Raw genomic sequence first — 22,159 nt, forward strand, 5'->3', positions numbered from 1 at the left:
AAGCCTTGGGTTGTGTAGTCATCAATGGTTCACGAGTGGGCCTTCGGCTCCGAAAGCCCATATCGATGATGTTGAATGTTTCGCACGCTGATGACCCACCAGCAGAAATCTGCAGCAGTTTGCGGAAGGACTGCACTTCTGTCACGTTGAACGATTCTTTTCAGTCGTCGTTGATCCTGTTCTTGCAGGATTTTTTTCCGGCCGCAGCAGTGTCGGAGATTTGATGTTTTACCAGATTTCTGATATTCGCGGTACACTTGTGAAATTGTCGTAAGGGAAAATCCCCACTTTATCGCTACCTCGGAGAAGCTGTGTCCCATTGCTTGTGCGCCGACTATAACACCACCTTCAAACTCGCTTAAATCGTGATATTCTGCCATTGTAGCAGCAGTATCCGATCCAACAACTGCGCCAGACACGCGTTGTCTCAGGTAGGCGTTTCCGACCGCAGCGCCATATTCTAAATGTTTACATATCTCTGTATTTGAATACGCATGCCTATACCAGTTTCTTTAGCGCTACAGTGTATAAGCGGAGTTGAGATGAGTGGGGTATCATTCTAGCCACGGTATGGGTCACACATTGGAAAATTCACTTTGACGAAGGATGGATGGTATAGCGCAGCGCCTGGCAGTGGGTATCTCGGAACCGGGAAAGCTGGTCGGTTGTCATGAGCTACTGTCGTGAGCATCTATGGAAAGTGGTTGAAGGCTGGTGAAACCACGTATATGCGACAACGTATGGCACTTACACGCCTCGCTACAGAACATTGATATCGGAGGCTAGCCCACTCTGTGGCAGACCTGAAGACAGGGTATAAGGCTGGCGCTGGAGCAAGTGTTTCGGAGCACACCGTACAGCGCACGTTGTTGAGCCTATTGAACTCTGTCATGTGATCCGCTGCGGGCAAGCCTTCAACCTGGAGATTCTGTGTTGAGTGATGGGGCTTGGACGTCCAGTACCTTGACGCCTGTCGCACTTCACCAACTTTCCATAGACACGCACGACAGCAGCACGCTGGAACTACCTATCACCTACATCATCTCCGAGATGCTCGTTGCTCGGCGTCTGGCCATGGTCATCTGTGTTCTGTCAGCGTCGCATTTGTCACTGGATTTCCTCATTTGCGGCCCCTATCGTCGGTAGAATGTCTCCATTTCCGTCTTTGACCCAGTTATATAGTTCCTTTATTCACTCTCGCGGTGTCCAACGGTCATAATATTTGACCTCATTTGTGTAGTCTCAGCTGGTGTTTTTCTCAGTTTGGAACAATATTTTATATTCGTTGGTTGCTCCATATTCAAACTGACGACGTTTATTTGGCTGCAGGAAACAAATCTGTTACGTTTTTGTGTGTCCGACACTTTACGTCTCTCCTCGACCTCTGTCTCAGTGTTCATGCCCGGCACACGTTTCTAGCGCTCGTTGCCACTCAGGTAACGATCAATTTAACGAACTTCTTTATCGGCACCTTGTAGAATAAGAACTGAAGGACGGAATATCTCTATTGGGAAGACTGTAAAGTGAGTCAACCAGCCGAGCGCCTGTTTAGGCGATGCGACGCGTCCATTTTGGTGAGGCGGCTGCCGCACGTGGTGAGCGTAGCCGTAATCACCTGTGGCGAGCTGCGGCTGGGCGGCGTCGGCGGAAGCGGCGGCGATCCGCGTGCGTCACACACGCCCTCGCCTCCCCACATAAAAGCCGCCGGCGCCTCGCACGGCACCCACTGCGTCGCCGACATCTGACAGCACGCGGGTCAGCTGCCGCGCGGGCGGTAAGCGCTCCCCACTCTTAGTCTCTACTCGAATCAGCAGTATTTCCACTTCTAACGTTGCACATGCCCCTCCTCCGTTTTTGCCCACTAGGGACAGTTTCACCATTTCAGCTACTTCTCATTCGATATTTTTAGGTTCTCCTCAAACATTGTTTCATCTTTTCACCATGTCACTTCTTTTCTCTGCTCCGACCCCTTCATACCTTTTCTCTTAATGCTCCTCTCTCGGAACCCTCCTAAAAGTAGCATCGTTCTTCTGAAAATAGCTCCTTCTGTTATTTCTTTTGCTTTTATATTCTGCATTTCTAAACCTTACTTATCTCCTCGCTTTCAGCTTGTAGTTTATCTTGCCAGAGATACTTCAAGATTTGTTTTCTAGCCTGTACAAACGACCAAAAAGTATTAACCTTCTAATCCTTATTGTTTATATTATTTTCTTTAAGAGTTTTATGTTTTCCACCATTGATTCATAATTTCCAGGTTTCTCCCCTTCTTATTGGACCTACATTTTTTATCATTATCCTCTCTTAAATCCTTCTAGTTAGTACAATTTATAATTAATGTTTAGTTGTATAGAGGAATTCTGGTTTCACTATAATGTTGTAATTTTTTATTTGTTTTTTCTTGACACTTATTTATTATGTTTATTTTCCTCTTTTTACTATACGCTGCTTTTATATGATATCTATTTTAATTATATTTGATTGTAAGAAGGTATTGAATAGGCCATAACATATCAACAAATCTTTAGAAGAACAATAAGTTAGTAATGTAAGGATGAAATTCGAAATTCTGGAATAAAAATACCAGTAACACTATTACTAATAATAATAATTTACTTTATGCACATCTTAACATTACACAAGAACTGAGATAGTGTCAGCCACAGCTCACTAGTATAAATATCATGAGATTACATGGAATAATTTAGGGAAGAACGGAGAAAGCAAATCAGGGTGGCTTGATTTCGTAAACACGTCTCTGTTCCCCGTACATGACCAAATGTTATACTCTTCATTCTGCCAATCATCAAATACCGGAACACGATCAAATGAAATTAAAAGCTGCTTATATGACCAGTACTGCTAACTGTTCTGTTCACTTCAGCCGGCAGCTGTGGCCGAGCGGTTCTAGGCGCTTCAGTCCGGAACCGCACTGCTGCTACGGTCACAAGTTCGAATCCTGCCTCGGGCATGGATGTGTGTGATGTCCTTAGGTTAGCTGGGTTTAATTAGCTCTAAGTCTAGGGGACTGATGACCTCAGATGTTAAGTCCCATAGTGCTTAGAGCCATTTCAACCATTTGTTCACTTCAGGGAATTCCATTTGTAGAATTTTTTTACAAAATTTGGCTAAAGATTACTTGATGCAACACACACTCAGACTTTAAGGAATCGCCAATTTGGTGGAGCGGGTGGAGGGAAATGTATTGTGGGGGAGGGGTGGGGGTAAAATTTGTGGAACCAGATCAAGGCTTGACTACAGTAAGCAGGATGAAGTAGATGTAGGTTGCAGTTGTTATGCAGACATAAAAAGGCTTCGGCAGGCTTGGTGAGCTGCATCAAAACAGCCTTCGAACCGAAGATTAGATCAACAACAGTATTACAATCAAATGGACAGAAAGCGTCCCTTTTCCCGAAAAATAAATGAGTTTATCAGTGCTGCAGACGCCAAATCTGGGTTTCCGAATAACACGCTCCTCATGCTGATAGCTTACTCAAAATGAAGGTTGCACAGTGCTGCAAACATTTTGAACAGTAACAGAAGGATCATCCTGCGTGTTCTGTATTTAGGAAACTTCAATTTAGACATGTATCACTGCCAACCACAAACATCGTAGGCAACATACATGAGTTTCCCCAAATAACACCATGTAAGACCCTCTAAGGTCATTTTTGGCTCAAACAATATGACAGAAATAAGTTGTCATTAAATATTATTATATTTGAAGGAATCAAAGTATGTAAATCAGTTCTAGTCTATCACTTTTTGTCATCTTGAAGATATTACACCTGCATCCAGCTTCTACAGATCATGATTACATTTCTTGCATGAGATCTTCCCATTTGCTTCAGTTCCAGAAATCTGATATCTTCTGCTTCTCTAAACCTGCCACTATTTCAATACATATCTGGAAACCGGATATGCAGTCATAAATATTTGTTTCATAACAAAAAACTACATGTTGAAGAGATAGTTTCCTCAGCCAAGATAAATTTCCTTAGATAGGATGATTTCTTTGCGTAAACTTAGAGAAGTATAACGTAGCTACGACTACGTCTTTTCACCATTCCAACGTAGTAATATTTGGAGCAGACCCTTCACAGTGTTTCCTGTAGGACTAACAGTCTTGTATTTTAGTGCTGAAACTCCAAGAATACTGCAAGGAGGTAATCAACAGAATTATGTATCTTTGAGATAGTAACAAGTAAATTATAACAAACCTCAACACTGAAGAACCTAGTGTAGCAAACTGGATTTTTTTTGTCTTCGACCCCTAAATATACAGAATTAACCATGTACAGGTAATTTAAGTATCTTTCAGTATCTTTCAGTGACAATCGCAGTTAGCTTCGTACATTTATTTGTGACATATGAATTTAGAGGCTGATGATGATGAGTTCCCGGAATTGTAATAATATAATTCATATGTAAATGAGAGTAACAATAATTGCAGTTGGTATTAGATGAAAGTCATACATGATTACGGTCACAGTTACAATTGACGTGTACCCGAGTATAGTTTCCGTTTCATATTAAAGTTGGTGGATTATAGCACCGTGTAACCATCATCGAAATTGTCATTGCGAGTTTTGTGTCACTGTTACGTCTTTCTTCAGGGGTTAGCTTCCCTTTAAACTGATTACGCACAAGTTTCAAGAAGGCATCAGTGCAGATCACACAATGCGGCAAGTTTTACTTTACGTGATAGCTACTGAGGGCAAGTTAAAATTTTACGTGACAGCTACTGGAGAAGCATGTTATCCGAGGATAGTAAACAAAGTTTTAATTATCACCTTGAGAAACTCACTTTACTTCTCTGATATTTGGCGTCAATGTTAATCCTCCTCTGTATGTTCATCGGGCAATGAGACACAGTTTTGACAGCAGTGGATGACTTGGCGGAGATCGTGGTTGTAGGCTGGCTGAATTTTGGCTATGCCCCAAAATGTTCCATATCGAAAATCAATTCGCCTTCATTCTATAAAGATCTTCCACCGACGATTTCATCTTCTGGGGAAAGAGGAAGAAGTCGCTGGGTGCCATGTCAGGAGAATGCGGAGAGTGGTGGAAGTTAGGGGGGTGGGGGAGAAGAGTTGAAATAGAACGCGTGAGTCCACCCCATACAGAATTAGCAATTCGTTCTCGTGGAGCATAAACCCCTGCCGAAAGCTCCACCGAACACTTTGTCTTTACAGCCTCCTGTATCCGCGTCAGGAGATTTCGACAGTATGCTCCTGTGACGGGTGCCCTTCAAGAGCGGAATCTGTTGGCACCGCGCCGTGGCAGTCACAACACTACGCAGGCCCAACTTATCCGATCATAGTTGGATCTACACTCTATTCGGCTGCGATAGATTTACATGTGTACACTGTTTGGTTTGCTACTTTGTCTCTGGGCCATAGTAATACGTGCAATACTCGTTCATAGTGACTGGGCGGCCAGAAAAATGTCATCTATATGAGTCTGACAGAGCTGCCACGTTTCCACTGCTACCTGGGTTCGAAGGGCATTTTTTTAGTAGGTGTGAGCAGTGGAGAATCCAGCAGGCGGTGAGTTTTGTCAAGTGCAAGGTAACTGTTTTCTCTTTTTCCAGGGCCTCACTTCCGTTGCTAATCACGGCTCTTCAAAGAGAGGTGCTCCGCTATTCGTTTCTTCGTCATTCACATTTTCCTACTTGACTACACTGGTTGCTCCAAGTAACAGTGAGTCATGTGATAATGCACTGTTGCCGCACACATCTACCGATTCATCATGGAGTGTTATGTCGTCGTTTCTCTTCAAATGCAGAAAACTAGTTACCTAGAACTCGGTACTCAAATTTACCAATGAGGGTGCACAGTTCCGTTTTGACCTCTCTAGTGACACGCTTCGGCACTGTGGCTCGTAGATTTTATTGCAAAACAGGCCTGCGCATATGGACACGAAAGTAAATAAATAATAATAATAACGTAACTTATTCGAGGTGACAATTAAAACCATACGTGTGCTGCTAGTCCTCGTATTTACAAATTTTGGAAGATTTTCGCAGATACATTTCGTCTCTTACTGATAACTAAAATTAAGCATTTGCTTACCCTGAGGTGACATAAATAATGGGAAGCCTCCTAATATTGTATCGGACTACCTTTCACCCTGCAGCAGTTCAACATGCCACAGACTCAGCAAGTTGTTGGAAGTAACTTGCAGAAATGCTGAGCCATGCTGCCTCCACAGACGTCCAAAAATTGCGAAAGTGTTGCTGGTGCAGGATGTTGTGCAAGAACTGTCCTCTGGACGTCCAATAAGAGTTCAGCCCTTCGAGTGGATCGCTCGAACTGTCGAGAATGCTCTTCAAACCGATCGCGAGCAACTGTGCCCACTGACGCGGCATCGTTGTTTGGGAGCACGAAGTCAACGGATGGCTGCAAATGATCTCCATATACACGAACATAACAATTTCCCGTCAATGGTCGGTTCAACTGGCTAAGAGGACCCAGTGAATTCCATGTAAACACAACCCACACCATTATGGAGCCAGCTCCACCTTGCACAATGCCTAATTGACAGTTTGGGTCCATGACTTCGTGGGATCGGCGCCATATCCAAACCGTGTGCTCTTACGAACTGAAATTGCAACTCTTCTGACCAGGCCACGGTTTTCCAGTCGACTAGGGTCCAATCGAGATTGTCACAAACCTGGGAGAGGCGCTGCATTCGATGTTGTGCTGCTAGCAAAGGCACTCGCGTCGGTTGTCTGCTGCCACGGCGCATTAATAACAAATGTCGCCGGTCGGGGTGGCCGAACGGTTCTAGGCGCTACAGTCTGGAACCGCGAGACCGCTAGGTCGCAGGTTCGAATCCTGCCTCGGGCATGGATGTGTGTGATGTCGTTAGGTTACTTAGGTTTAAGTAGTTCTAAGTTCTAGGAGACTGATGACCACAGCAGTTAAGCCCCATAGTGCTCAGAGCCATTTGAACCATTTGACAAATTTAATCTCACTGTCCTAACGGATAAGTCCTTCGCATGTCTGGTTATTTCACGCAGCATTGTTATCTGTTAGCACTGACAACGCTACGCAAACACCGCTGCTCTCGGTCGTTAAGTGAAGGCAGTCGGCCAGTGTGTTGTCCATCGTGAGAGGTAATGCCTGAAATTTGGTACTCTCGGCACACTCTTGACACTGTGCATCTCGGAATATCGAATTCCCTAACGATTTCCGAAATAGAATATCCCATGTGTCTACCTCAAACTACCACTCAGTGTTCAAAGTCTGTTAATTCCCGTTGTGAGGTCGTAATCACGCCGGAAACCTTTTCACACAAGTATAAATGACAGATCCGCCAATGCACTGCCCTTTCATACCTTGTGAATGCGACACGACTGCGATCTGTATACGTGCATATCGCTATTCCATGACTTGCGTCACGTCAGTGTGCGCCGATACTTAACGGTAGATTAAAACTGTGGATTGGATCGGAACTCGAAGCTGGGACCTTGTGGAAGTAAATTTACGAGGGCGTGTCGTCAGTCTTGTCTGGCTGGCTCGCTTCGTAATACATTTGCCAGGGATATGTGAAAGTCACAGGTTCGAGTCCTGCTCTGGTACACAGTTTTAATCTGTCACCAAGCTTCATCTCAGCACACAGTCGGCAGCAGAGCGAAAAATTCATTCTGAGTTTGCTAATGATACTCCTCTTAGGCGTATATGCTTGGCTACTCTGACTGAATGCCCTTTATTTACCTGCTGATTCATTTGTGAACTTCAAAATTCCAGCCAAGAGTGACATACGAGACACTTCGCTTCCGACGGGACGAAATGGCTGCAGCTGCGACGTACCACGTAGCCGCCCTGGCTCTGGCTCTGCTGGCGGCACCTTCGCTGTCTCAGAAAGCTGGCCTGGGACCTTGTCCGGAGGTCGACGTCATGCCCAATTTCAACGTGTCTGCCGTGAGTACCCCAGCTGTGTGCCAAATAGTACCGCCGAGCCAGCGCTACAAGCTCGGTCCGGTACATTTCGCTCGATTTCAGTATGCACTTAATCACTCGGTCGTTTCAACTACAGATGCAAGAAAATACGCAAAATACTCCACTAATTTCGTTTATTCCATAGCGGATTAAGTATTTCATAGAATTTTTAATTTACGTCTCACTTGACGAAACTACATGCATTGCATCATTCTTGGAGGTTTCTGGTCTAGTTATCATCGTATGTTTGTATTGAGATCATGCGCATATGATTGTTTAATCATTCTTTTGATTCACTCACAACCAACAATGAAAGGTTTAGTTCCTGTCCTTCAGTTCTGGCGAGAGTTAAGAACAAGTACTCACCAGTCTAAAAAATAGCTCGAGACTCGTTTTCACAGAAGAATAGCTCAAAATGTGTTTCTAGACTCTTAGCTTAGCGTTAGAACGGAATGTCAATAAGACGAAGAAAAAATTCGAGATCACTGTTGCAATATTTTCCCCTTCCCGTTCAATACGTGTATCGAAGAAGTGACAAAGGAAAGAAAGACAGGTTTTGGGGTGGGATTAAAATTCAAGATGAAACAATATCAATGATAAGATTCGCTGATGACGTTACTAGCGTCAGTGAAAGTGGGGAAGAAGTACTGGACATATTGTATGAAATGAATAGAGTACTGAAAACGGTGTTTGAATTGAGAGTAAATCGAAGAAAGACGAGGAGTATCAAAAGTGAGATTAGTAATAAATTTAACATTAAAATTGGGGACAACAATATGAACAAAGTGATGGAGTTCTACTACTTTGGAGGCAGAGTAGTATATGACGGATGTAGCAGGGAGGATGTAAAAAGAAGACTGGCACAGTCAAGGAATGCATTAATCATCAAAATAAAATCAGCTTTATCATGAAGAAGAAATTTCTGATAATGTGCGTTTGGAGCACAACATTGTGAAGTAGTGAACCATGAAGTCTGAGTAAACCGGAAAACAATAGGAGCGTTTTAGATGTGGTGCTCTAGAGGCATGTTGAAAGTTAGGTGAACTGATAAAATAAGAAATGACGATGTTCTCCACAGACTCGGTGGGGAAAGAAAAATATGGAAAACGCTGACAAGAAGAATATTCGGAGTGATAGGGCATATGATGAGACATCAGGAAACGTCTTCCACAGCACTTGGACGGAATTGTAGGTTTTAGAAAGTACAGAAGGTGTCTGAGACCGGATAATATCCAACAAATAATTGAGGATGAAGAGGTTGATACAGGAGAGACAGTCATGTCGGGCATTATGAAACCAGTCATAAGACTAACAAAAAATAGGTAATAAAATAAAAATTCGTTCCCTTTAGTTGTACCGTGCGGAATTTTTTTCGTGTGATAATCACAGATGCGACCGTTTACGGTGCTAGAGGAACTGAAAATACTTCCGTTGCATCAGACAGTTTCACAAACATCATCATCGCTCTCCTACCCCATTTTTAACATTATTTAAGAAAACTACAAGAGACGTTCAAGATTATAAGCTAATAACACTTACATTAGTTTTGGATACAGCAGATAAAGAAAGTTTGCCTCAGTCCACTCAAAGATCTGTGTTTTAATTAAAGTTTAAGTTGACACAAAGTGTTAGTCTGAAAATCTTGCGTTAAGCAAATCACTTGGGGTGCTTTGCCTCCATCAGCAGCTTACAAACATTTCTTAAACCACCCATACCATGCAGAAGCCGTAGTGCAAACTACATTTTAGTAAATTTTTTAAATTATTGAATATTACTTTAGTACTGTTATGAATTGTAATACGCAGATGCACTCTTGCCTCATAAATCGTTTGTCATTTACTTTTTGCTTTATCACCATTTGTCTATAAGTTGCAACTCCTTTTGTTTTACGAATTCTGTAGTAGGTTCCTCAACAGGGCGACGTGGAGTAACGCTTCAGAGGATCCAACCACTCTGACCCAAGTTGCCCGTGACCTGCCTTTCTCTCCGCACTGATTTCTTGAATAATTCCTAAAGCAAACACATAGACGACTACAATACCCATCTCCTATATATTGCTGCGTCGCTTAACCCAGCCATCTATGAGGCGTTAATTTCTAATCTTCCTGGATATCAATGTGGCTAAGATTACGTGAAACAAGTAAGTAAATGTTATAAAGAACTTCTCGAAGTTTACGTTTCAACAGTCTTGGATGGACGTCGATGGACAATTCCTAAATGCTATCAAAGAAAAATCATTACACTAGAGCATAATAATAATTATGTCTTGAAAGTCTGTAGATAAGCCACCTATTTAATAAGTCATGGTTCCAAGATACTGAAACGAATTATTTACACAATTTATAGCGAACATCTGTTTGGGTTCCGGGGAAAAATAGGAACACACGAGGCAGTACTGACCTTACGACTTATCATGCAGAATATACTGAAAGAAGGTGAAACTGTATTTATGGCATTTCCAAATTTAGAGAAAGCTTTCCACAGCGTTGACTGGAATACACTCTACGATTTGCTCAAGGTATCAGATATAAAATGCGAAGAACTATGGATTATTTACACAACTCGTACAGTAAGTACACAGCGAGGTGCAGGATGTGAAAGACGGGCAGTGACGGCAGACAGGTCTGCAGTCTAGCCCCGATGTTATTCAGATTGTTTCTTGAGTAAGCTATAAAGTAAACCAAGGGGAACGTTGTAAAAGGAAAGAAGTTCAGGCAGGAGAAATAAAAATCAACGTTTTGCCGACGGCATTGTCGGAAACCTCAAAAACCTATAAAGAACAAATGGCTCAAATAGCTCTGAGCACTATGGGACTTAACATCTATGGTCATCAGTCCCCTAGAACTTAGAACTACTTAAACCTAACTAACCTAAGGACATCACACAACACCCAGTCATCACGAGGCAGAGAACCTATGAAGAACAGTTGAACAGAATGGACGGCGTCTTGAAAAGAGAGTAAAAGAAAAACATCATCAAAAGTAAATTATTTATTGAAATAATCAGAAACCAGCTGCAGTTTTCTTTTCTTAACCGGCTTCAGACAGTGCCCTTCTTCAGAAGGTTACAATTATTGCATTGATAGTGGCAAATAATGCGATAGTTAAAATTTTCTGGAGAAGTACCTGAAAGAAATTTCATTTTCTTCACCGGCTATAGGCATTTAGTGCCCTTCTTCAGACGGTTATAACTATCGCACTGACACTCGCAAATACTGCGATAGTTAAAACCTTCTGGAGAAGAACCCGAAACCGATTAAGAAAATAGAATTCTTTTGTGCAACTGGTTGTTGATTATTTCAATAAATACAGAAATAGTTTCTGAAGATGGATAAAACACTAATAAGTAAATTAAGCGTAATGGCGATGGTCTTAGAAAATGAGACACTAAAAGTGGTAGATGAGTTTTTCTATGAGGGTAGTAAAATAAATAACGGTTGTCGAAATAGACAGAGAGACGAAAAGGCATTAGCCAAAACTTCGTTGAAGGAATTTATCCAAAATTTCCCTAAAACGATTTACAGTCCCAGTGGCAAAAATAAATCAGCATCATCAGACGAGAGTCCTAATCACTGTTTCCTAAAAACCACTCTCATATCTCAAATACAACACGATTTTCATGTAAGTCAAGAATGTTCCACGAAGTCTGCGTTTTTAAAAGTATTTTTTAGCGACACAGATGGAGTCTTTCTTAAGGCACATGTCTACAGATAGCTAATGAAATGGTCTGTTAAGAAATGAAGATATTCTCCCCAGGTGCGGCAAGGAAAGGAAGATATGCAAAATTGTAGCTGGAGTACTGAACAGTGATATGGTGCGTTAAAACATCGAGGAATCGGTTCCATGCTACTGGACGAAGATGTACAGCTCAGAATTATAGCATAGACTAGAAAATGTACAGCAAATTAATGAGGACGCTGTTTGCACGTGCTACTGTGGGAAAGTGAGATTATATGCTTGATTCCAGTTGTAGATGGTTATTCCCATAATAAAAACTAATGGCAGTATTTGTGTTTGCTGAAAAGCATTATCTGAAAAGCAAGGCAATACATTTTTTACCATCTATAAAGGAAAAAGATCTCATTTTAGGAAGGATGGGGGAACAAAATCGGTAACAGCTTGTTCGAAGTGACAAAACAAGCCAAGTACAAACCTGAAGAAGATTTCAGGAAGTTTATGAAGGCTTAATCTGGATCACTTATGGCCTAGCTTACATCTACCTCCCCGGGCATGATTCCATGTTATCTTGAGCTCTACGCCATCTCACTCAGTACCAACGTTTCCGAACATCTGCCAGATTTACACCAGTCCCCTTTTTCGGTACTTGTGTAGCCTATACAGAATAACATAATTGCAGCAGTCACACATTAGATCGCTACACAACAGACACCAGGCATTCCGTGATAACTCTAGAAATCTATGTACTACAAAATTCGGAAATAAGACCATTGTGTTTGCCTGCTACGAAGTAGCCTCAGATACAAATGGGGTACTTCGGTAAAAACCAAGGGGAAGGCGGAAAAACTTACTTCCTACAAAAACTACAAATGATACAAATATCATGACCTTCACTGAAGCGCCAAAGAAACTGGTATAGGCATGCGTATCCAAACACAGAGATATGTAAACACGCAGAATACGGCGCTGCGTTCGGCTACGTCTGTATAAGGCAACGAGTGTCTGGCGCAGTGTCGGTTACTGATGCTACAATGGCAGGTTACCAAGATTTAAGTGAGTTTGAACGTGGTGTTATGATCGGCGCACGGGCGATGGGCACACGGCATCTCCGAGGTGACGATGAAATGAGGATTTCTTCGTACAACCATTTCACGAACGTATCGTGAATATAAAGAATCCGGTAAAACATCAAATCTTGGACTACTTCCGCGCCACGTCGTGCTGGGTCCCTTCTGCGTGCTCGGGGGAGGGGGGGGGGGGGGGGGGGGGGTCCTTGGGTCCTGAAGATATCAGGCATGTGTACCAGTTTCTTTGGCTCTTCTGTGTAGAAGCTCTGGCGAGAGGTACCAGCGCGATCATAGAGACACACGCACGTAATATCTGTGTGGCATTTATATCGCTGCTTAAGTTCTCTCAAGGTCGACTGGGCTTTTAAAGAACGAACTTCCTGTTTCACGTATGATGAGTGCGTGTTATGTGACCTACAGTCACAATCTGCCTGTCATTAACAGACAGTCACGAAGGAACCGTCGACATGGAACGCATTATACCTAAGTCATAACATGCACTCCCGTCAGAGTAACAGAATGCGGCTCGTATTACTGAAACTGAAATTTTATTGTTCTTCTACGGCGGCCGTAACTTACTTCAAATGATTCAAATGGCTCTGAGCACTATGGGACTTAACATCTATGGTCATCAGTCCCTTAGAACTTAGAACTGCTTAAACCTAACTAACCTAAGGACATACACAACACCTAGCCATCACGAGCAGAGAAAATCCCTGACCCCGCCGGGAATCGAACCCGGGAACCCGGGCGTGGGAAGCGAGAACGCTACCGCACGACCACGAGATGCGGGCCGTAACTTACTCAAATGTAACTATATACTCTGAGCCCTATGCGTAGCACTTGAATGCAGAACTGAAGTTTTGAAACAAATAGGGTTTATATGCCAAAATCATGAATTTGATGATGATGATTTTTAAATATACCAGTTAATTAATGGTCATAATTGCACTATTAATGTGCTTTTGTTGAAAGTTAAGCATAGTATGGATTTAGTTTCCAAACGAAATTACGAACATTGTATTATAACAACATGAAAAACTTTCTGAAAGTGGAAATAGAATGAAACGCTCTATGTGCCACAGTTTAGTACTCGGCAAAAAGGTAGCAAAAGCTAATTCTACAGCATGAAACAAAGCCAAAGGTGCAAATTTCAATTTTAAATATTTGATGACTAGTTTCGTGTCGGGATCCGTCTTCAAATCATCCTACAGGACAGAAAATAAAAATTACAATCATGGACAATACAGGTGTTACCAAATGATTAACCGCAGGTCAAAAATGCAGAACTTATAATTTCAAGATATACGGACCAGGCAGTCAATATGCCATTTCCTAAAATATAAGAAACATATCTAGATAAACATATGCGAGTAACAAAGTGCAAATATACAGTTGCAGAGCATACAGACAACTGGCAATTTACTCCTCCAGCTGCGTAAGGAAAACTCTGGAAGGGAGTGTCTTAACAGGATTTAGGAAATACCTTTCGTATTTATTACAGTTTTGTCCAGTCGCCAAATTACGACATAATAACAGTACAAGTCAACAATAAAATTAACATTTTTAAAGTCTGTTCCAAAAACAGTAAAATACTTAAATTCAGCGAAAAGCAAAGCACAGCAGCGGTACATACGGCACATAAGACAAAGATGTAATCCAGCATGGTACGTAAAAATCATTAAATGTATGTGGTCATTATTTGTCACGTCATGCATCATTTCAAGCAAATCTTGCTTCTTTTCTTCATAGATGTGGCTTGTAATTTTCGTGGCAGGTAGTAGCATTTTCTTGTTGTGCTCTTCTCCTGCTCTTAACTACATTACGGCTGTTTCTGTCTAACCACAACCACTGCACTTTTGATGTGTTTATATTTGCTGTTTTTTATTACAAACTGCTGATTTCTTGAAATCTAAGAAGTCAGATGCATTCATATTGCTGACGATAAATAGGTTAAATTGCCTTTATTCCCGTATCAGGTGCTTTAGATCTTGTGGAACAACGTATTTGGTAACTCAAGAACAGCCATTTTGCCCAGATTTGGTGTAGTTTAGTGATCAGTAATGAGACTTATCTCCTGTGCTGGACGAGCTTTAGCGGGAATACATTTATTGCTTGAACTTAATGTATTCATTCCCTCCATTTTTCAACTTTTTCCTTCCTGCTGCTACAGTACCTTCTATTTTAATATATCGTTTTTACCGCTCAGACTGTTACAAACATTTGCAGCCTTCGCCATTTTGTCTAACACTGAGGAGTAAGCGCACGGAACGTACACTGAAGGGCTACAGAAACTGGTACACTTGCCTAATGTCGTGTAGGGCCCCGCCAGCACGCAGAAGTGCAGCAACACGTTGTGGAATGGACCCGACTAATGCCTGAAGTAGTGCTGGAGGGAACTAACACCATGAATCCTGCCGGGCTATACATACATCCGTAAGAGTACGAAGGACTGGAGATCTCTTCTGAACAGCAAGTTGCAAGGCATCCCAGATATGCTCAATAACGTTCATGCTGGGGAGTTTGGAGACGAGAGGAAGTCATATACTATCATAAAAGAAACTATTTCTTTATTTTTAACCTAGAGCCGCCAGTCTGAAATTGGTGAAACATAATGCAATGAGCAGTTTTAAGAAAAGTTGACTATACCTGGTGATGCAAAAGTATACAGCATGATTCAGGTTATCTGTTCACCTGAAATACTACGTGAAGCCTCACATTTTTTAATTCTGTTTTCACCCAGATTAACGGCGTAAAGTCCACGCTAAATGACGTGTAGTCCCTTTTCATATTACATAGATATCGCTATCAGCTTCACTTTTTCAGATAGAAATTTAGTAATTTCTGCTGCTAGTATTGTAGTTCCAAAACAGAAGAATTCAACGGCTTTCACTCTTCCAAATCCGATTAGTAGTTTCGAAGAAATTACAATATTTAGACCTTCGTATTAACATGTTTCCAACATGAATGTGATTGTTGCCTTATGCGAAAATTTCTTATTCTTCAGCAGGACTGTCGTGCCAGATTGATGGGTTGCTCCCGACTGACGCACTAAGAGAATCTATTTACAGAAGCGGAATAGTGGAGAAAAGTTTAATTTAAAGCCGAAATTAATCACACCTGGCTGTATGTGGTTGGACCTACACTCTATATGGAAGACAAAGGATTGATGTCTAATGACGGTTCGCAAGTTAACTGCAAATTTCTGTTCTAGTATCTGCCGCAAACTTCAAAGAAATGTGATCTGCACACTAAAATTCTAATAGGTTTGCAAAACAGGAACTGAGGTGCAAACATTGTTAAAGAGTAACATAGCGCATGAGTTTAATGTCAAAGATACACAATTAGATTTGAAAATGAAATCAGCAGCACCGGCAACGGAAAGGAAATCGTAAAAGAATACCGTCATGAACTCTTGCTTGAAACGTTCAAGACTGCTCTCTCTCGATTGCATGGATGTCTTGGGGATCATCTAAGAAATTTAAAGAATTACACAATAGCCAAGCATCTTAGATCCACACATCTAGCATCATTTTAAAATCCCATACTTTATAGATTGGAAAATATGCTTGTTTACGTATTTGTATATTGACAGTATTTGTGTATTAGTTCGTGCTGGGTCATTTCAGCGTGCTCGCGGGTACCCTTCACAATATTAGGCAAGTGTACCATTTGTTTGACTCTTTAGGGTGTATTTTGCTTGGTGACATCCTTGTCCAAGATAAAACCATAAACAGTGGACATTAGGAAAACGTGGAAGCATAGTTTTCTTGGCCAGTTCAGTGTTTTGCTTGCGAATGGATAGTAGCTTTGAAGCTCATTGACGTGGTTGCACCAGCCTTGTTCATTTTATAATTTATGATAATGTTTCGCTTTATCTTTGTCATAATACCACCTTACCAGCGTACAGAAACCTCCTAATATTTTGTGGAGAGGCAATCCGCAACAAGTTTATTTTTCTATTTGAGCGCTAGAACCAATGCCTCCCTAAAGAAAATATCATGCTGCTTGAGCGTCCTTGTTTAGAAAATTGTAAATTGACTCCTGCTGCATCTTGAGGTCAAAATATCAACTACTACGGCCATCCTTCAGCCGGCAGCCGTGTAGCACAGGGAAAAATGTTTCGGGCAGTGGAAAACCAGCGCCCGTAAGGTATGCGGCCGCTGTCCATACGGCCGATCCATGTGCGCCCATATGGCGTACTAGCATAGTGCTGTATGTGCTAAAATTTCATTTATGACACCAAGTTTTGGAAATGTGCACCGTGTAGTTCAATTCGCGTTTGCAATGGCAAGTGTTACGGACCTCTGGTCAAACTGAGGAGAACCCTATGTTATCATTGCCGCTACTGCAACAGTGTGATGTTTTAAATACTCTCTGGTCGTCGGTACTTGTGGATAAATTTCATATTTTAAGTTTACCGCATACAGCAGTGTCTAGAAGTCTCAAATCAGACGAACTTGCAGGCCAACTGATAACGCCTTTACGTCCTATCCAAAAATCAGAAGAAAACTAAGTGAGCGCATTTTGCTGGCCACAAGTAAGTAGTGAGCCGGGTACCCATCATGTTGCTACCAACTGGTTAGACCATTGGACTCGCATTCTCAAGGATGACGTTTTCAATCTGGGTACAATCATCCAGATTTGGATTTACAGTGGGGGTGCTCCCTAAATCGCTCCAGCAAATGCCTGGATGGTTGCTTTGAAAGGGCACAACCGATATCCTTCCCCTCTCTGAAACTTCCAGAGCTTGTCCTCTATTCTCAATGAACTCGATGTCGACAGTATGTTAAGCCCTAATCCTCCTTCCTTTTAGGAGAGCCAGTAGCATTTCGGTAAGAGATTGTGCGCATATTTTACCTGTTAAGTTTCCTTCAATGAAGTAAGAAGCAATAACTTAGTCGGCAGCAATGCTGCACCAAATATTCACATTCCACAGCCTCTGACATTCCACCTGCGTCAGCCAGTACGTGTTATCAGCGTCCAACAGTGGACATTTCGTACATTCAGCTTTCCATGATTTGCAATGTTCCCTTCCTCAAAGTCAACTGTTTCCGGCAGCTTTCAAAACCAACTCTCCCAACACCGATAACTCTCATTATCCTGGGTCCCCAGCCTCACTATAAAAGGTTCACCGTCTGTGACTAGGTGAATTATTCTCAACAGAAATCAGTGGCCCATCTGGCAATCACGAAGACCCCACTTCTGTCCTAAGGATTATCAAAACGTATAGAAACCAATGCTGAAATACAGACAACACACAAAAGCCTAGTCTATCATCATACAAAGATTATGGTGGACGCTGAAGAAGAAATAACAGCACAGAGGACATTTAGCACTTACAACTGGAGAGACTAACTGTTGAAAGGATATGGCAGTATAAATTAAAAGTGAAAGGTTTTTAATCACATCCTTTAAAATCCGTTTCCATCATTTTACCCTTTCACAAGTAAGATTTCCTCTAGTCTCTGTATTTATATGACCCAATAAACGCTCCTTCTTTGCACTATGACAAATAAGATATCAACTAGCATTTGTTACACCCATAGATACTTCCAATCCTTGCTGACAGCAAGTAGAATCCACAAACTACCCGTCATCCAATCTTGACCGATCAGAGTAACCTGTGCCCACTCGTAATTAAGACTACAGTAAGTTTACTTGGCGCTTTACCTTCGACAGGGAGTTCTGCGCCTCTCTGATCTCCACCGGTCCTTGCTGAAGTGTCCTCTGAGTTGCCTCCAGTTCTTCACGCCGCTGTCACCACTTCACAAGTACACTACCGGCCCGAACTCCAGACCAAAACTCACTGCCTTCACTACTTTTTCCCCACTTCACTACATCACTCTTGGCCTCCGCCCTCTTATGATTGGCTATCTCATAAACAACCTCAATGACGAGCTGTCACTGGTCACTCTGTTCCATGTTACCCCACTGCCTCTCTAGCTTCTTGCACATGAAGTTCCCTGTATAAAGGTGGAATGGCAACAACAGCTATTAGTGTTCAAGGGAAAGCAACAGACCTCCATTCCGGTTTACAAAACAGCCTCAGTGTCCCCAACGCCGCCATGGTTCTACAGCGACTCCAGGGGTTGGAAGGTATTGTGACAAACACTTCCGAGAACAGCCAAACCTAGCGATGTCCAGCATTTGGCAGCTTCCGAAAGAACTCAGTTCTACGTTTTGAAACCAGCCCCGGAGTTCCCAGAGCCGACATGGTTCCACAGCAACTCAAGGCGTCTTGACAAGCATTTCCGAGAACTGGACGAATTGTCTGTGTCCGGTGTTCTCAGGATTCTCCTCATTGAATGTGAATGGGCGGACGGTCATCCACTCCATCGCCAGAAACTACCATCCAGCCAGCCACTCCCCTTGAAGCAGAAGCAGCAGGCTTCCCATCCGTTCCCTTTGATTAAAGCGTGAGCAATAGCGAGATTAATCTTATCTCCAGACTGTAGTCCCAGTAAATGAGAGAAATTGTCCTGATGCTGCATCAGAACCGAGCGATAGAATTCCATGTACCTTCTTCAATACCACTGGTTAATCTGCTGGTGAAGTGACAATAGTTGGATGGAAGCTGATTGAGAATAACACTGGGCTTACTTATTCCAGAGGCACTCCTGCGTGCTCTGCAGCAAACATAAGGATTAAGAGCAACATCTCCTGACCATCCATTTCGTTCGCTCCCCACGCCGCAAGTTTGTTTCTTAGATGCAGTGTCGTGTTCCACTGCCTTCCAATAACCTTTTTGCATATTCGCTGAATTGTCATACAGTTCATGTGTTTTCTTCATGCCTCTTCTGTGCCGTCCCGAAGGGAGATGTTATTCCTAAGTAGACAGGAAGCATCAATTCCAGGTTGAGATGAGGGTAGAGGCTGCAGAGACGTCCCAGGACCTTCTTCCTGATGTTGATGGCTGGGTCCAGATGTCTTTCCAAGTTGGGACCACACAAGATGGTGGTCGGTGGAAAGTCAGGAAGCAGCTTCCTCGTGCTAACACAAATACTTGACTTTTAACTGCATTAAATGGGTGGTGGCATTTAATGTGCAGCTAACTCATATTCTTGAAATTACACTACTGGCCATTAAAATTGCTGCACAACGAAGTCGACGTGCTACAGACGCGAAATTTAACCGACAGAAAGAAGATGCTGTGATACACAAATGATTAGCTTTTCAGAGCATTCACACAAGGTTGGCGCCGGTGGCGACACCTAAAACGTGCTGACATGAGGAAAGTTTCTAACCGATCTCTCATACACAAACAGCAGTTGACCGGCGTTGCCTGGTGAAACGTTGTTGTGATGCCTCGTGTAAGGAGGAGAAACGCGTACCATCACGTTTCCGACTTTGACAAAGGTCGGATTGTAGCCTATTGCGATTGAGGTTTATCGTTTCGTGACATTGCTGCTCGCGTTGATCGAGATCCAATGAGTGTTAGCAGAATATGGAATCCGTGGGTTCAGCAGGGTAATACGGAACGCCGTGCTGGATCCCATCGGCTTCGTATCACTAGTAGTCGAGATGACAGGCATCTTATCCGCATGGCTGTAACGGATCGTGCAGCCACGTCTTGATCACTGAGTCAACAGATGGGGACGTTTGCAAGACAACAACCATCTGCACGAACAGTTCGATGACGCTTGCAGCAGCATGGACTGTCAGCTCGGAGGCCATGGCTGCGGTTACCCTTGATGCTGCATCACAGACGGGAGCGCCCGCGATGGTCTACTCAACGACGAATCTGGGTGCACGAATGGCAAAACGTCATTTTTTCGGGTGAATCCAGTTCTGTTTACAGCATCATCATGGTCGCATCCGTGTTTGGCGACATCGTGGTGAACGCACATTGGAAGCGTGTATTTGTCATCACCATACTGGCGTATCACCTGGCGTGATGGTATGGGGTGCCATTGGTTACTCATCTCGGTCACCTCTTGTTCACATTGACGGCACTTTGAACAGTGGACGTTACATTTCAGATGTGTTACGACCCGTGGCTCTACCCTTCATTCGAAACCCTACATTTCAGCAGGATAATGCACGACTGCAAGTTGCAGGTCCTGTATGGGCCTTTCTGGATACAGAAAATGTTCGACCGCTGCCCTGGCCAGCACATTCTCCAGATCTCTCACCAATTAAAAACGTCTGGTCAATGGTGGCCGAGCAACTGGCTCGTCACAATACGCCAGTCACTGTGGTATCGTGTTGGTGCATGAGCAGCTGTACCTGTACTCGCCATCCAAGCTCTGTTTGACTTGTAAGGTGTCAGGCATATCCAACACCTTCCATGAAAACCCTGACATGATAAGCAAATCCGGCAGTATGTCACATAGCTTCGAATAAATCCTGACATTAAATTAACCAAAGTAATATCATCAACCAGTGAGCAAATGGGGTACTACAGACAAAAACAAGAACGCCTAAATGCATGTCATACGTTCCCACCGTGAAACAAACGCAGTTTCGAGGGAATAAATGATAACAGAAGCCGAGAGCAGAACCGTGTTAAGCTAGAAGGCCCTACGAAAACGGATGGACACCCACATCACCGGCTGACCGCCAGGACCACCTCCCCTCAGCCCATGTTAAAAGATACAGCCCTCCGGAAGAACAGTATAGATCTTACGATAACACTAAAAGGGCCACACCAGCTGGAAATTTTAGCATGAGACTTTTTCGCGTCTCTGTTACGTTGCAAACGTTAAAAACATTGCCCCACCACGAAAAGTATAAGGTTTCTCATTGGATAGACAGAATTTTTGAGGCGGAGCTTAAGGTTAACATTGAGACCATGATTGGTCAGTTGAAAACACAGCCAGATAGCTTTTTTAAACCAACTTCAGAAAATTGTAGTAAGGAGAAGTTAGGAGAGAGCTGCTTCCAAGAACGCGAGGTGTGTGGAGCTGTGTCGCCCGCCGCCCCCTGATGCTGCCTAAATATCGACAAGGTAATGAATGCATAAGGCTTGACTCAGAACTGCTGAAGTCTCATCTGTTACATCCCCTTTTTACGTAATACTAGTGTCGATTGTCAATTAAATCTCATGGTGTTCACATTTGCTACGTGAAGTTAAAATCTGAAACACGATGATTTTTCTGTTATATAATTATTGAGAAGCCACATCAGCCACTGTAATTTATGACAAGTTAGATAGTAATTAAAGATAATTGAGGGTCACTGTAGACCATTTTGATAGAAACTTAACTTAAATCTAGATTATAGATGTGATATGGCATAGGTCATCCTTCGATCCATTGTAGAACTTGGAAACCCGTTCAGGGAATATTCGTTCACATTTTTGTTGAACGCACTTGGTTTTTATCATTCTGTATTAAAATATTTCCTTTTATCAATAGTGCAATTTATAACAATGTTTTGTGAGTAGTATAAAATTTCCAATAGTAAACTTAACTGCTTTTTTTTACCAGCTAACTAAAAATAGGAAAGCCTTGAACCTCTTCCGCTAAAT

At 42.6% G+C, this 22,159-nt stretch overlaps 1 protein-coding gene across 1 annotated transcript in view; it reads left to right on the forward strand.

The window, feature by feature from the left end:
• The first annotated feature begins 1,702 nt into the window (after nucleotides 1-1,702).
• LOC126344496 (lazarillo protein-like) overlaps nucleotides 1,703-22,159 on the forward strand; it is a 46,204-nt gene continuing 25,747 nt past the window's right edge. The window contains exons 1-2 of the mRNA XM_050002023.1: nucleotides 1,703-1,774; nucleotides 7,752-7,925. Coding sequence (XP_049857980.1) covers nucleotides 7,794-7,925 — 132 coding nt within the window. The 5' untranslated portion in view covers nucleotides 1,703-1,774; nucleotides 7,752-7,793. The remainder of the gene's footprint in view (nucleotides 1,775-7,751; nucleotides 7,926-22,159) is intronic.

Source organism: Schistocerca gregaria, chromosome 1 (assembly GCF_023897955.1).
Source record: "Schistocerca gregaria isolate iqSchGreg1 chromosome 1, iqSchGreg1.2, whole genome shotgun sequence".
NCBI lineage: Eukaryota > Metazoa > Arthropoda > Insecta > Orthoptera > Acrididae > Schistocerca > Schistocerca gregaria.